Source organism: Carcharodon carcharias, chromosome 15 (assembly GCF_017639515.1).
Source record: "Carcharodon carcharias isolate sCarCar2 chromosome 15, sCarCar2.pri, whole genome shotgun sequence".
Taxonomy (NCBI): domain Eukaryota; kingdom Metazoa; phylum Chordata; class Chondrichthyes; order Lamniformes; family Lamnidae; genus Carcharodon; species Carcharodon carcharias.
In genome coordinates, this window is record NC_054481.1 from 22,554,770 (window position 1) to 22,569,106 (window position 14,337).

Consider the following 14,337-nt stretch of genomic DNA (forward strand, 5'->3'; position numbering starts at 1 on the left):
TGATGTTCCAGTTTCAACGCTGATTCCTCTGAGTGGAGAAAGTGTAGCGGCTGGCATTGTATCCAGTATCATCATCTATCCAGTCTATCTAATCATCATTTTGCTCTTCCGCAAATCTCGGAGCAGGGTAAGCTCAAACATTTCTCACCTGGATTGTAATCCTTTTCCTCTGTGAGCTGAATGTTTATCCTGTTCTCTCAGGTTTGGAGTTCAGTGTCACCTTTTCTGAAGGTGCAGAGTGATAGAACAGACTCCTAACAAGCAGCATCAGTGTTGTATCAGTTCCCTTCAAAAGGTTGCTGGATAAGTGCCTGTTGGAGAATGGGACTAATGATTATAGGGATAGGTGTAGATTCAGACCATTAAAACACGCCATATTAGAACTTACTCCATTGGAAGCAGTTCAGAGAAGGTTCACTTGACTGATACCTGAGATGGGGGGGTGGGGAGGGCTACCTTACAAGCAGAGGTTGGACAGGTTAGGCCTGTATCCCATTGAATTTTGGAAGATTGAGAGGTGATCTTACTGAAACTTATTATAAGACCCTGAGGAGACTTTACAAAGTGGAAGCTGAAAGGATGTTTCCACTTGTGGGAGAGACTAGAATTAGGAGACACAGTTTAAAAATAAGGGGTCTCCCATCTAAGATGGAGGTGAGAAGAAATTTTTTCTCTCAGAGGGTCATGAATCTTTGGAACTCTCTTCCCCAGAGAGCAGTGGAGGCAGGGTCAATGAATATTTTTAAGGCAGAGGTAGGTAGATTCTTGACTAACAAGGGAGTTAAAGGTTTATTGGCTGTAGGTGGAGTTGAGGCCACAATCAGGTCAGCTCTGATCTTATCGAATGGTAGAACAGGCTCAAGGGGCCGAATAGCCTACTCCTGCTCCTGATTCGCATGATCGTGTATGATGGTTCCTGTGCCCTTGAAGTTGGCCTACTGTGAATGGCTGTGGTCTACATTTGAATAGCAGGGATGTGAAGATTGGTGAATGCTCTGGATTTTTGCTTTTTTACTTCTGGGGATCAGGACATACTTGCACAAAACTTTCCCCCAAGAGAGGCAGAATAGAGTCCACCATGGAATCAATAGCACAAACCTTGTGGAAGGAGTGGATTCCTTGTGTATATCTCATTTCCAAAGATCTTAATCCACTTCTTGCCACAGCCATTATTTTTCTATCATTATGCAAAGATAAACTGAATCAATTGAACTACATGACTCACCATAACCATTACTCTATGTGTGCCCCTTACTGTGAAGTAAAGCTGCTTAGGGAATTTCAACAAAGCTCAATAGGCCCATCTTTGGAGTAATTGAATAAATACACATGTGAACAATATGGAGACCCAGTCCAGTTCACAAGGAGGCTTCACTGTTCTAACCTTGGGACCCATTATTGTACAAGTAGATATAGGGCTGTGCGAGTCGGCTCCCATGGAAGTAAGACCTTGAGATTGACTTTGGGAGCAGGTGATATGACTGAATGCAAGAAGGTATAGTATCACAGAACAACAAACACATAAGGAGGACATTCGGTCCATGATGCCTGTGCCGACTCTTTGGCAGAGCAATCCAGTCAGCCTCACTCACCTGCTTTCTCCAAAGCCCTGTAAAGGTTTTCCCTTCAAGTATGTGCCCAATTCTGTTTCGAAAATTACTGAAGCAAGTGCTTTCAGGCGGTGCATTCCAGGTCAAAACAACTCATTGTGTTTAAAAAAAAAAAAATTCCTCATGTCACCTCTGCCTCTTTGGTCAATCACCTTAAATCTGTGTCCTCTGATAAGTGGCCCTCCTCGATCTACAGAAGGCCAGATTTGCAATACTATCATACCTTGTTGGAGTGGGAACCAGCAACCAGGCATCTAACCTGTCTGGCTGGCATTGCCAAATATAACTTCTTTAAAGAATTCCCTTTTGCTTAGCAATCAAAGGATTGCTAGGAGTAGGTGGAACATAGAGGAAAACAAAGAGACATATCAGGTACAGTAAAGAACTCGCATTTATATGGTTCCTAATCGTGTAGCCAAGTATCGCTATGTAAACGAAGCGTAACAGTCATTGTAAACACACAAAGTCAGGTGAATGATTAGGTTTTAATAGAATAGAAACTGAAAATCTGAAAATATTCAGCAGATCAAGCAGCATCGGTGGAGAGAGAAACAATTTAACAGAACAATAACCTCATTTCAGGTCTGGTTTTAGTGGTGGTGATTGAAGAAGGAATGCCAGTGAGGAGACAGAGAGCGCTTCCCGTTCCATTTTAAAAAGTGTTGTGGGGGTTTTTTTTTACATCCTCCATCTGGAAAAACCTCAGTTTACCATCTCTTCATAGGATTTATATTTGTGACATAGGAACATAGGAAATAGGAGCAGGAGTAGGCCATTCGTTACCCTCGAGCCTGCTCCGCCACTCAACTAGATCATGGCTGACATTTTCCCACACTATCCCCATATCCCTTGATGTCTTTAATATCTAGAAATCTATAGATCTCGATCTTGAACATATTCAATGACTGAGCTTCCACAGCTCTCCGGGGTAGAGAATTCCAAAGATTCACCACTCTCTGAGTGGAGAAATTCCTCTTTATTTCAGTCCTAAATGGCCTACTCCTTATTCTGAGACTGTGCCCTCTGGTTCTAGATCCCTTCCCACCAGCTGGGGGAAAGTATCCTTCTTGTCAAGCTCTTTAAGAACTTTGTACGTTTCAATGAGATCACCTCTCATTCTTTTAAATTCTAGAGAATACAGAGTTTTAGATAATGTGATACTTCAGCAGAATGTACTGCTGCTTCAATACAAAAGCCAAATTAAATCCTTTATTATCACTGCTGATTTCAGTAAAAGGACTTGTAAGCAATCAAGATCCCCCATCTAGTTTAGATGATATTTAATTGTACTGCAACAGTCATTGGGAAAGCACATTGCAGAGCAATGCTGTTGTATTCCCTTGATGCTACTATATAGTACATCCCATAGTTACCAGACATTTACTACCTCATTTAGAGGTAGGTCAAGGAACACATTCCAGTAATGCGGTGAAGTTATTTTAGAGGACAGATTTCAGAAAAAAAAATAACTGGGAATGATGCAGTTCATATCCAGCTAATATTTGCTTTATTTCCACAGGTAGCCATGAATGACCCAAGTCAGCTTGAATCAAATGTGCTAGAAATCGATGATTACATCAATTCCTCAACAGCAGGCAGCTCTTTCTTGACCTTTGCAGATAATCTAGAGGAGGTAAGTCAAAGGTTTTAGCCACTGTGTGTTCCACAACTGATGACCTTACACATGCGATAAATCAGATGATGCCATCCCTATTAGCCTGTTCTATCTCTCAACACATTCCTTCAAGTGCAATATCCATTCCTTCACTGACATCAAGACTTGCGCAGCCTCTTTTGAAATACACAAGCAGCCATGCTGAGATCATTCCACGAAGCTACCAGTGCTCACAAAGTTAATTTGCAGCATTTGCTTTTAAGCACAGGCACTATTTTCACAGAACCAGGAGGAGACAATTCATCCCCTTGAACCTGCTCTGCCATTCCATTAGATCATGCCTCATCCATACTTTAACTCCACCTGAAACCCTTAATACCCTTACTTAGCAAGATTTCTGCCAATTTTAGTTCTGAAATTTTCTAATTGACCCCCAACCTCAACATCTTTTTGGGTCCTGGTCTGGTTCTCATTTAAGGCGACACCCCCCTCCTTTTTGTTCTGGCCTCCCCCACCAGAGGGGATACTTTTGCTCTATCTACCCTGTCAATTCCTTTCATCATCTTAAACATCTCAATTAGATCACCCCTTAATCTTCTATACCCAATTGATACAAGCCTCACCTATGTAACTTGACTTCATAATTTAACCCATTTAGCCACATGAAATACTTCAAAGTATTTCACACACTCTTCCTGATTAGCAAATCAGGACATTTATCTACATGAGTCACAGCAACTCACAATTTGCACTGCTTTCTGATGTTTAATAAGCTGCTCTATAAAGGCAAGTTCCTCGGTGTCAATTTAGTTACAATAAAACCACTTACAAGTGATAGAACAGTGCACCTCAATGGCCATTTGTATCATCACTCAAGTTTTTCATAACGTCAGTGTCCCTTTAGGTGAGGAGCCAAAAGGTTGTGGGTTCAAATCCCACTCTAGAGCAGAAAATCCAGGCTGACACTCCCAATGTAGTACTGAGGGAATGTTGCACTGTTGGAGTTACTGTCTTTCAGATGAGACATTTTGCCCAGTCAGGTGGACATATAAGATCCCATGGCAGAATTTTAAGAAGAGCAGGTGTGTTCTTTCCAGTGTCCTGGCCAACACTTATCCCCCAGCCAACGTTACTAAGATACATGATTGGTTATTTATCTCATTGCTGTTTGCAAGATGTTGAAAGTTCCTAAGCAAGCCTTGGCTTCACATTAAACTGGAGTTATAATGCCATCACTGTAAGATAACTTCCCTGCTTGGAGGGCATCTTCGGCTGCTTGGTTGTAATGAGCTTGCCTGAGATTGAAAAATGGCATGTTTTGCGTTGCTACACAGCTGAAAGCACTTTTTCCCAATGCCAAGCTGGCATCTGAACTACACCCTAAAACATGCCACTGAAGAGGCCCTTCCCTCCCTTCTGTAATTATAGATATTTTTTAATCTTTAAAAAATATCAATTAATTTTCTTCTGTTAATTTAGGATTACAAAGAGAAGCTGAAGTCCGATATAATTGCCAAGAGGTCAGTGTGGCTTTAGTATTCATCTCAGTTCTTTCTCATCACTGCTTCTGTTTCAGTTGGGAGAGAGATCCAAGTTCTTGTAGAGAAGAGAATTTTGTCGGTTACGGTCAGCTCAATGTTTCTTTGAGAGTTTCTTTGAGAAGAATTGGATAGATACATGGATGGGAGAGGTCTGGAGGGTTATGGACTGGGTGCAGGTCAATGGGACTAGCGGAATAATATTTCGGCACAGACTAGAAGGGCTGAATGGTCTATTTTTCTGTGCTGTAGTGTTCTATGGTTCTATGGTTCGAAGACTCATCTCCCTTAAACCTTATTGCATTTCTTTTGAGGAGAGAACTGTTTGGTTGTTAAATGTGCCGCATACTGTGTCATGAGGACCACAAGAGGTCCCAGGTCCCCTAATACATAAGCTAGTTTCAGCTGGAGCAGCAGTGAGGAGAAGGAGGGGGTGCTATGTCTGACCATTGTCACTTGGCCAAGGGTGGGGGAGAGTGGAATTAGCGAGTGCTCCCACTAATTTCTATGTAGTATTCACTAGTAAGTGGTTAGGGTTAGGGTTGCCAAGCTGGGATAAGGACAGGCTCAAGCTTAGCCTAGTGACCATTGGACTTGGGGATAAAGCTCGCACATGAAGAATTCCAATTTGGATGAGGTACTGGCTGTGGAACCCTACCCCTGGTAGAACCAGCTCCTGCCTGGAACCCCTTCCCTTCTCCCTGAACTGTTTATAAAACTTACAGATAACCAATTCAGCAACTGAGCAATGGAGGGCCACAGCCCCCAGGGCACACTATGGCCCAGATGTCAGCTGCATCTTTGAGAGGAATACCTGAGTGGCTGTCAGTCGGCTGGCTGAATTCAGATCATCCTGGGACCATTCCTGTACACCTTCTAACCTCTGTCTCAGAAAGGGATTGTCACAGATATAAAGGTATTTATTAAAAAAAAAAAATTCATTTATCACCTTCTGCATTTAAAGTTTCAATCCTTTTATCCCCTGATATTTCTCCTAATGCTGAAGTGCTGTTCCAAAAATGGCAGCTGGCATCCAGTTATCTCATCCAATGGGTCTTTTACTACTTAGCTAGGGTTAGCCAGCTCTTTGTTGATGGACATGATCATAGCTAGGGTCCTATCCTCTCCTATCATCTGCTGGGGAAACCCTCATCCATGCCTTCATTACGTTTAGACTTGACTATTCTAATTCTCCTGCCTGGGTTCCCACATTCTATCCTCCATAAATTCAAAATCACATCCAAAACTCTGTTGCCCGCCTCCTAACTCTCCCTAAGCTCCATTCACCTATCACCGCTGTGCTCGCTGGCCTATATTAGTTCCCGGTCAAGCAACATCTTTATTTTCAAATTCTCATTCTTGTTTTCAAATCCCTTTTGTGGCCTCACGTCTCTCACACACCTCTCTGAGATACCTGCATTCCTTTAGTTCTGGCCTCTTGAATATCCCCAATTTTAATCAATCCACCATTGGTGACTGTACCTTCAATTGCTTAGGTTCTAAGCTCTGGAATTCCCTCCCCAGACCTCTTTGCCTCTCTACCTTGCTTTTCTCCTTTAAGACACTTGCCGAAACCTACCTCTTTGACCAAGCTTTTGGTCAGCTGCCCTAATATCTCCTCATGTAGCTCGGTGTCCTGTATTGTTTCATAATGCTCCTATGAAGCACCTTGGGATGTTTTGTTACATTAACGGCACTATATGAATATACGTTGTTGTTGAAACCTGACATCTAAGCAGCCACATTTTCCAGCAGGATAGCAGTCAGGTTGATTATTATTTTTCCCTTTTCCTTTGCCCAGGTTATCTGAGGCTAATAATATTGTTCCCGGTCACGATTGCTCTTAATTTATGGACTTCTGCATTTTCTTTTCAAAAAGAAAAGGGGAAAGCTCCCAGGAGGGTGCCTAAGTGTTTATGTTGGCAAGTCGAGTGGCTTTTGTTCTAATTGCTGTAACACAACTGCTGAGGCTTCATGTTCATCCACAGCCTGCCGAACTGGCCTGCCTATGACAACATGATGAATTGGCCAGATCTGCTGAATGATCAGTCCATTATAGGGAGTAACATTCCAAAGCTAAGGAGAGGCCGAGGAACCCGCCACCTTGGGATAGAGATGCAGCTGAGTTCAGATGATGAGCCCCTCTCGCTTGGTTTCGATCAAGTCAGGAGCAAATGCTTCTCCGCTTCAGGTAAGCTTTTATACTGTTTCAAAAGTATTGAATTTCCGTGAGTGGGCAATTGAGGGCTTCGATGAAGCAGTATAAGAGAAAGAAAGGACTTGCATTTGTGTATCGCCTTTCATGACCTCACTTTTTAGCTGGTGAAGTGTTTTTGAAGTCTAGTCACTGTTGGAATTTAGGAAAGGCAGTAGCCAATTAGCAAACAGCAAACTCCCTCAAGCAGCAGTGTGATAATTACCAGCTCTTAGAAGCTGTCAGGGATCAAACTTTGGAATTCTCTGCCTCAGAAGGCAGTGGAGGTGGGGTCATTGAATATCTTTAAGGCAGAAGTAGATAGATTCTTGTTAGGCAAGGGAATCAAAGGTTATTGAGGGTAGATGGGAATGTGGAATTAATAATACAAACAGATCAGCCATGATCTTATTGAATGGCGGAACAGATATGACAGGCTGAATGACCTACTCCTGTTCCTAAGCAAAAAAAGAATTACCTGGAAAAACTCAGCAGGTCTGGCAGCATCGGCGGAGAAGAAAAGAGTTGACGTTTCGAGTCCTCATGACCCTTCGACAGAACTTGAGTTCGAGTCCAAGAAAGAGTTGAAATATAAGCTGGTTTAAGGTGTGTGTGTGGGGGGCGGAGAGATAGAGAGAGAGAGAGAGAGAGAGGTGGTGGTGGGGGGTGTGGTTGTAGGGACAAACAACTGTGATAGAAGCAGATCATCAAAAGATGTCAGCGACAATAGTACAATAGAACACATAGGTGTTAAAGTTAAAGTTGGTGATATTATCTAAACGAATATGCTAATTAAGAATGGATGGTAGGGCACTCAAGGTGTAGCTCTAGTGGGGTTTTTTTTATAATGGAAATAGGTGGGAAAAGGAAAATCTTTATAATTTATTGGAAAAAAAAAGGAAAGGGGAAACAGAAAGGGGGTGGGGATGGGGGAGGGAGCTCACGACCTAAAGTTGTTGAATTCAATATTCAGTCCGGAAGGCTGTAAAGTCCCTAGTCGGAAGATGAGGTGTTGTCCCTCCAATTTGCGTTGGGCTTCACTGGAACAATGCAGCAAGCCAAGGACAGACATGTGGGCAAGAGAGCAGGGTGGAGTGTTAAAATGGTAAGCGACAGGGAGGTTTGGGTCATTCTTGCGGACAGACCGCAGGTGTTCTGCAAAGCGGTCGCCCAGTTTACGTTTGGTCTCTCCAATGTAGAGGAGACCACATTGGGAGCAACGAATGCAGTAGACTAAGTTGGGGGAAATGCAAGTGAAATGCTGCTTCACTTGAAAGGAGTGTTTGGGTCCTTGTACGGTGAGGAGAGAGGAAGTGAAGGGGCAGGTGTTGCATCTTTTGCGTGGGCATGGGGTGGTGCCATAGGAGGGGGTTGAGGAGTAGGGGGTGATGGAGGAGTGGACCAGGGTGTCCCGGAGGGAGCGATCCCTACGGAATGCCAATAAGGGGGGTGAAGGGAAGATGTGTTTGGTGGTGGCATCATGCTGGAGTTGGCGGAAATGGCGGAGGATGATCCTTTGAATGCGGAGGCTGGTGGGGTGATAAGTGAGGACAAGGGGGACCCTATCATGTTTCTGGGAGGGAGGAGAAGGCGTGAGGGCGGATGCGCGGGAGATGGGCCGGACACGGTTGAGGGCCCTGTCAACGACCGTGGGTGGAAAACCTCGGTTAAGGAAGAAGGAGGACATGTCAGAGGAACTGTTTTTGAAGGTAGCATCATCGGAACAGATGCGACGGAGGCGAAGGACCTGAGAGAATGGGATGGAGTCCTTACAGGAAGCGGGGTGTGAGGAGCTGTAGTCGAGATAGCTGTGGGAGTCGGTGGGTTTGTAATGGATATTGGTGGACAGTCTATCACCAGAGATTGAGACAGAGAGGTCAAGGAAGGGAAGGGAAGTGTCAGAGATGGACCACGTGAAAATGATGGAGGGGTGGAGATTGGAAGCAAAATTAATAAATTTTTCCAAGTCCCGACGAGAGCATGAAGCGGCACCGAAGTAATCATCGATGTACCGGAGAAAGAGTTGTGGAAGGGGGCCGGAGTAGGACTGCAACCAGCTATGCCTGTCTCTTTATGGGGTATGTGGAACATTCCTTGTTGCAGTCCTACTCCGGCCCCCTTCCACAACTCTTTCTTCGGTACAACAATGATTACTTCGGTGCTGCTTCATGCTCTTGTCGGGACTTGGAAAAATTTATTAATTTTGCTTCCAATCCACCCCTCCATCATTTTCACGTGGTCCATCTCTGACACTTCCCTTCCCTTCCTTGACCTCTCTGTCTCAATCTCTGGTGATAGACTGTCCACCAATATCCATTACAAACCCACCGACTCCCACAGCTATCTCGACTACAGCTCCTCACACCCCGTTTCCTGTAAGGACTCCATCCCATTCTCTCAGTTCCTTCACCTCCGTCGCATCTGTTCCAATGATGCTACATTCTAGAACAGTTCCTCTGACATGTCCTCCTTCTTCCTTAACCGAGGTTTTCCACCCACGGTCGTTGACAGGGCCCTCAACCATGTCCGGCCCATCTCCCGCGCATCCGCCCTCACGCCTTCTCCTCCCTCCCAGAAACATGATAGGGTCCCCCTTGTCCTCACTTATCATCCCACCAGCCTCCGCATTCAAAGGATCATCCTCCGCCATTTCCGCCAACTCCAGCATGATGCCACCACCAAACACATCTTCCCTTCACCCCCCTTATCGGCATTCCGTAGGGATCGCTCCCTCCGGGACACCCTGGTCCACTCCTCCATCACCCCCTGCTCCTCAACCCCCTCCTATGGCACCACCCCATGCCCACGCAAAAGATGAAACACCTGCCCCTTCACTTCCTCTCTCCTCACCGTACAAGGACCCAAACACTCCTTTCAAGTGAAGCAGCATTTCACTTGCATTTCCCCCAACTTAGTCTACTGCATTCGTTGCTCCCAATGTGGTCTCCTCTACATTGGAGAGACCAAACGTAAACTGGGCGACCGCTTTGCAGAACACCTGCGGTCTGTCCGCAAGAATGACCCAAACCTCCCTGTCGCTTACCATTTTAACACTCCACCCTGCTCTCTTGCCCACATGTCTGTCCTTGGCTTGCTGCATTGTTCCAGTGAAGCCCAACGCAAACTGGAGGAACAACACCTCATCTTCCGACTAGGGACTTTACAGCTTTCCGGACTGAATATTGAATTCAACAACTTTAGGTCGTGAGCTCCCTCCCCCATCCCCACCCCCTTTCTGTTTTCCCCCTTCCTTTTTTTTCCAATAAATTATAAAGATTTTCCTTTTCCCACCTATTTCCATTATATAAAAAAAACCCCACTAGAGCTATACCTTGAGTGCCCTACCATCCATTCTTAATTAGCACATTCGTTTAGATAATATCACCAACTTTAACTTTAACACCTATGTGTTCTATTGTACTATTGTCGTTGACATCTTTTGATGATCTGCTTCTATCACTGCTTGTTTGTCCCTACAACCACACCCCCCCCACCTCTCTCTCTCTCTCTCTCTATCTCTCCGCCCCCCACACACACACCTTAAACCAGCTTATATTTCAACTCTTTCTTGGACTCGAACTCAAGTTCTGTCGAAGGGTCATGAGGACTCGAAACGTCAACTCTTTTCTTCACCGCCGATGCTGCCAGACCTGCTGAGTTTTTCCAGGTAATTCTGTTTTTGTTTTGGATTTCCAGCATCCGCAGTTTTTTTGTTTTTGTTTTTACTCCTGTTCCTATTTTGCATGTTCATAAAGGATTTGCTACACAATGGTTTCTAGTTATTGAGACAGGCTAACAATCTGCTTATTATTTGGCAATTTCTGATTATCGCATTAAACGCCTTTCTTCAAGGTTCCTCCCTTTATAAAAAAAACTTGCAAGAAGACACTTGCTTTTTTCTTTAGTTGAATAGCATTCTCACAAACTTTTTTTCCACGTTCCTTTTGTGGAAAAGTGGTCAAAAAGATCCAAAGACATCATGAAATTTGGTTGTGTGATCTGGTGCTCCCAGTAAAGAGCATGCGAACTGGGATCTTGCTTCCATTAAATCTAACAGACAGGCTGCACGCCCACAATTTCTTGGGCTGCTCTCTCCGGGAACACCCAACTATGGGATCACAAAAGAACACAAGAACCAGGAGCTGGAGTAGGCCATTCGGCCCCTCAAACCTGTTCCGCCACTCAGTAAAATCATGGCTGACCTTTGACCTCACTCCACTTTTCAGCCCTGTCTAAACAAACCCCAACTGTTCCTTGATTTTAGCAGGGAGGATAATTATGTATATTTTACTATTCATTCCTGAATATTAACTAGTTAGAACTCCTTGAATGCGACATGGGAGGGCCCAATCTTCTTCCCTACCTATTATGAATTGTCCCTCTTGCTCTGAGCCTGTAACACAATAGAAATATTTTGTCATATGTACATGCAGTCATTTTGCAAATACAAAGCATTTTGATTTTTTTTGTTGAAAGGCCAACAATTCACAGTTCAACAAAGTAGATGGTTGGACCAAGGAATACTGTGTACCATCATGGTTTCCATGTCATAAAAAAGATACAGGGCAGAATCTTCCGGTTGGCGTGAGGGGGTGGGCCCGACACGCTGATGCGTAAAATGATGCGCGATGACATCGAGCATGTGTCCTGACTTCATTGCGCACCATCATGATATTTCGCTTGGTGGGTGTGTGCCAAAGTCGGCTGCGTGCCCACCAGAATGTTAAGGTCATTGAGAAAGTAATTAAAGTAGCTAAGAATGCTGCTCGTCCAACCTTAAGGTTGGCAGGCAGGCAAAAAGGCCAAGCGGCCTTCGCATTTTTTAGGAAACCTCATCCACGGGCGGGATGAGGTTTCCTGAAGCTTTTATAAAATCAATAAATTAATATTCCCACCTTTACAAACATGCCCTAACGCATGTGACACTGTCACATGAATAAATTTTTAAATCCATTCTTTATTAATTTCCATAATCAGTCAATCTCCTTGAGGCACGGAGCTGCTGCGCTCTTCTGTGTGCATGCACGAAAGAGTGCAGGCCCCGACTCTCCCTCCTCCCCCTGCCTGCACAGGTAGCGCTGAGCGCTACCGGCCACGCATTGCGCTGGGCGGGCCTTAGTTGGCCCACCCGTGTAAAATGGCAGTGCGCAGCCGATCGCAGGTGGCGATCGACTCCACGCCCGCCCCAGCCTGTTCTCGCCCAGCCTGCCCAACATAAGAAAAATCCAGGCCATAGAGGCATTGGAGAGGGTACAAAAAAGATTTGCAAGGGCGATACCAGAAATGCAAGAGGTATACCTTTCAGGTGAATGAACAGGCTGGGCCCCTTTTCTCTTGAAAAGGTGTGCTTGAGGCATGACCTAATAGAGGCCTTTAAAACTCTGAAAGGTTTTGATAGGCAGGATACAGAGGGAATGTCTCCTCTTGTGTGGAAGAGCAAAATTAGTCATCAAATAATCCAATTGGGAATTCAGAAGACACTTCTTTACCCAGAGAATGGTGAGAATATGGAACTTGCTATCACAGAGCATGGTTGAAGCGAGAGGTATAGATGCATTTTAAGCGAAGGCTGGATAAGCATATGACAGAGAAGGGAATAGAGGTTTATGCTGATAGTTAGAGGAGGAAAGATAGTATGAGGCTCAAGTGGAGCATAAACACTGGCATGGACTGGTTGGGCTGAATGGCCAGTTTCTGTGCTGTACATACAATGTAATCCTATGTAATACGCTTTGCTTCCATTTCTACTTCTGTATTAGTAAGTCATTTCCATCTACACTTTGATGTATTGTTTCCCTCAGATGAACACCTGATACAAAGAATTAACTTTGATGGAAACAATGAGGTGTCTACCTCACACGACAGTGGCAGGGTCTCGCTAGATGCTGAGAGCCACTTAATATCTAACCTGTGAGTATGTTGTGAAAATCTGTCCCTATTTCACTGCAATGTCAAGTACCAATTTACCACTGACAATGGCTTAAGGATATCTTCTCAACAGGAATGTCTAATTTTCCAAACACAAATTAGTGTGCGGGAATAAAATGACCATTATTATCCAAAATGCTAGTAGATGCAAATCCACAAGAAGTTAATATTTTGAGCTTCGAATGCTCTCTCCAGATACAGAGTTTGGAAAATCCATGGGGTAGATTTTCAACTTGCCTGACATAAATCTGGCATTGAAATCAATAGGAGGGAGGGGGTTCATGGGTTCAAGTCCCAACAAGGATACCAGTGAAATTTAAATTCAATTCATAAAGAAAAATCTGGAATATAAAGCTAGCCTCAGTAATGATGACCACTATTGTTGATTGTTATAAAAACCCATCTGGTGGACTAATGCCCTTTAGGGAGGGAAATCTGTCATCCTTACCTGGTCTGGCCTACATGTGACTCCAGATCCACAGCAATGTGGTTGACTCTTAACTGTTCTCTGAAATGGCCTAGCAAGCCACTCAGTTCAAGGGCAGTTAGGGATGGGTACTAAATGCTGGTCTCACCAGCAATGCCCACATCTCATGGAAGAATTTTTTAAAATTGGGTTGTTTCTATACAGGTATCTCTTCTGTAATGTCAACTTTATATCCACGTGGCAAACTGAAAATCTGCCAGCTCCAGGTTTGCAATTACAATACCAGATGCCCTTCATTTGTCAAGCAGACTTGGTATGAAAATGTCCTGTGTAAACCATGACTGAAAGTGCTCACGTTAGTCTGGTTTTGCTTTCTCTTCTTCAGAACGGAGATAATTGATGGGAGCAAGCAGCCACGACCAGAAGCGCCAATCTTGCACAAGACTGGTGATAATGGTCAAGTCATCAGGCCTTCCCAAGGCATCGCAAGATCAGCTACTACCAGAAAAATAGGTAAAATTTCCAACTCCACATCCTGCACCCCCATTATACAGGCCATCTGTTCTTGGGGGGGCTTTAGGTCAAAAAGCCCCTATGCCTGTGCTGTTGGCCATCTCCCCTAACTGTTCTGATACTGCTTGTTGCCTATGTGTAAGGCTCAGGTTGGCCACTGTATGTGGTTGATGGTGTCGTACATTTACTGCACTTAGAACCATTCCAAAAATCTGGGGCAGAACTCTTTGCTCGGTGGGCGAGCGCGTGCCCGACCCACTCGAGCGTGAAGTGACGCACGTTGGCGTTGGCCGAGCGTGATAGTTCGACAAGTAAAAGGCCTGTTAAGGCCACTGCGTAATCAATTAACATAAACTTTTCACCGCCCGTCCAACCTAACAGTTGACGGCCAGGCGAAAAGGCCAAGTGGCCTTTGAATTTTTTTTGGAAGCCTCGTCCACGGGTGGGATGAGGTTTCCAAAAGCAAATAAAAATTTTTTAAAACTTTTATTTTTGACTAATAACATGCCCCT

At 44.4% G+C, this 14,337-nt stretch overlaps 1 protein-coding gene across 1 annotated transcript in view; it reads left to right on the top strand.

The window, feature by feature from the left end:
- pkd1a (polycystic kidney disease 1a) overlaps positions 1-14,337 on the top strand; it is a 179,628-nt gene that overhangs the window by 136,589 nt on the left and 28,702 nt on the right. The window contains exons 31-36 of the mRNA XM_041205943.1: positions 1-127; positions 3,130-3,243; positions 4,705-4,745; positions 6,752-6,954; positions 12,759-12,867; positions 13,698-13,825. Coding sequence (XP_041061877.1) covers positions 1-127; positions 3,130-3,243; positions 4,705-4,745; positions 6,752-6,954; positions 12,759-12,867; positions 13,698-13,825 — 722 coding nt within the window. The remainder of the gene's footprint in view (positions 128-3,129; positions 3,244-4,704; positions 4,746-6,751; positions 6,955-12,758; positions 12,868-13,697; positions 13,826-14,337) is intronic.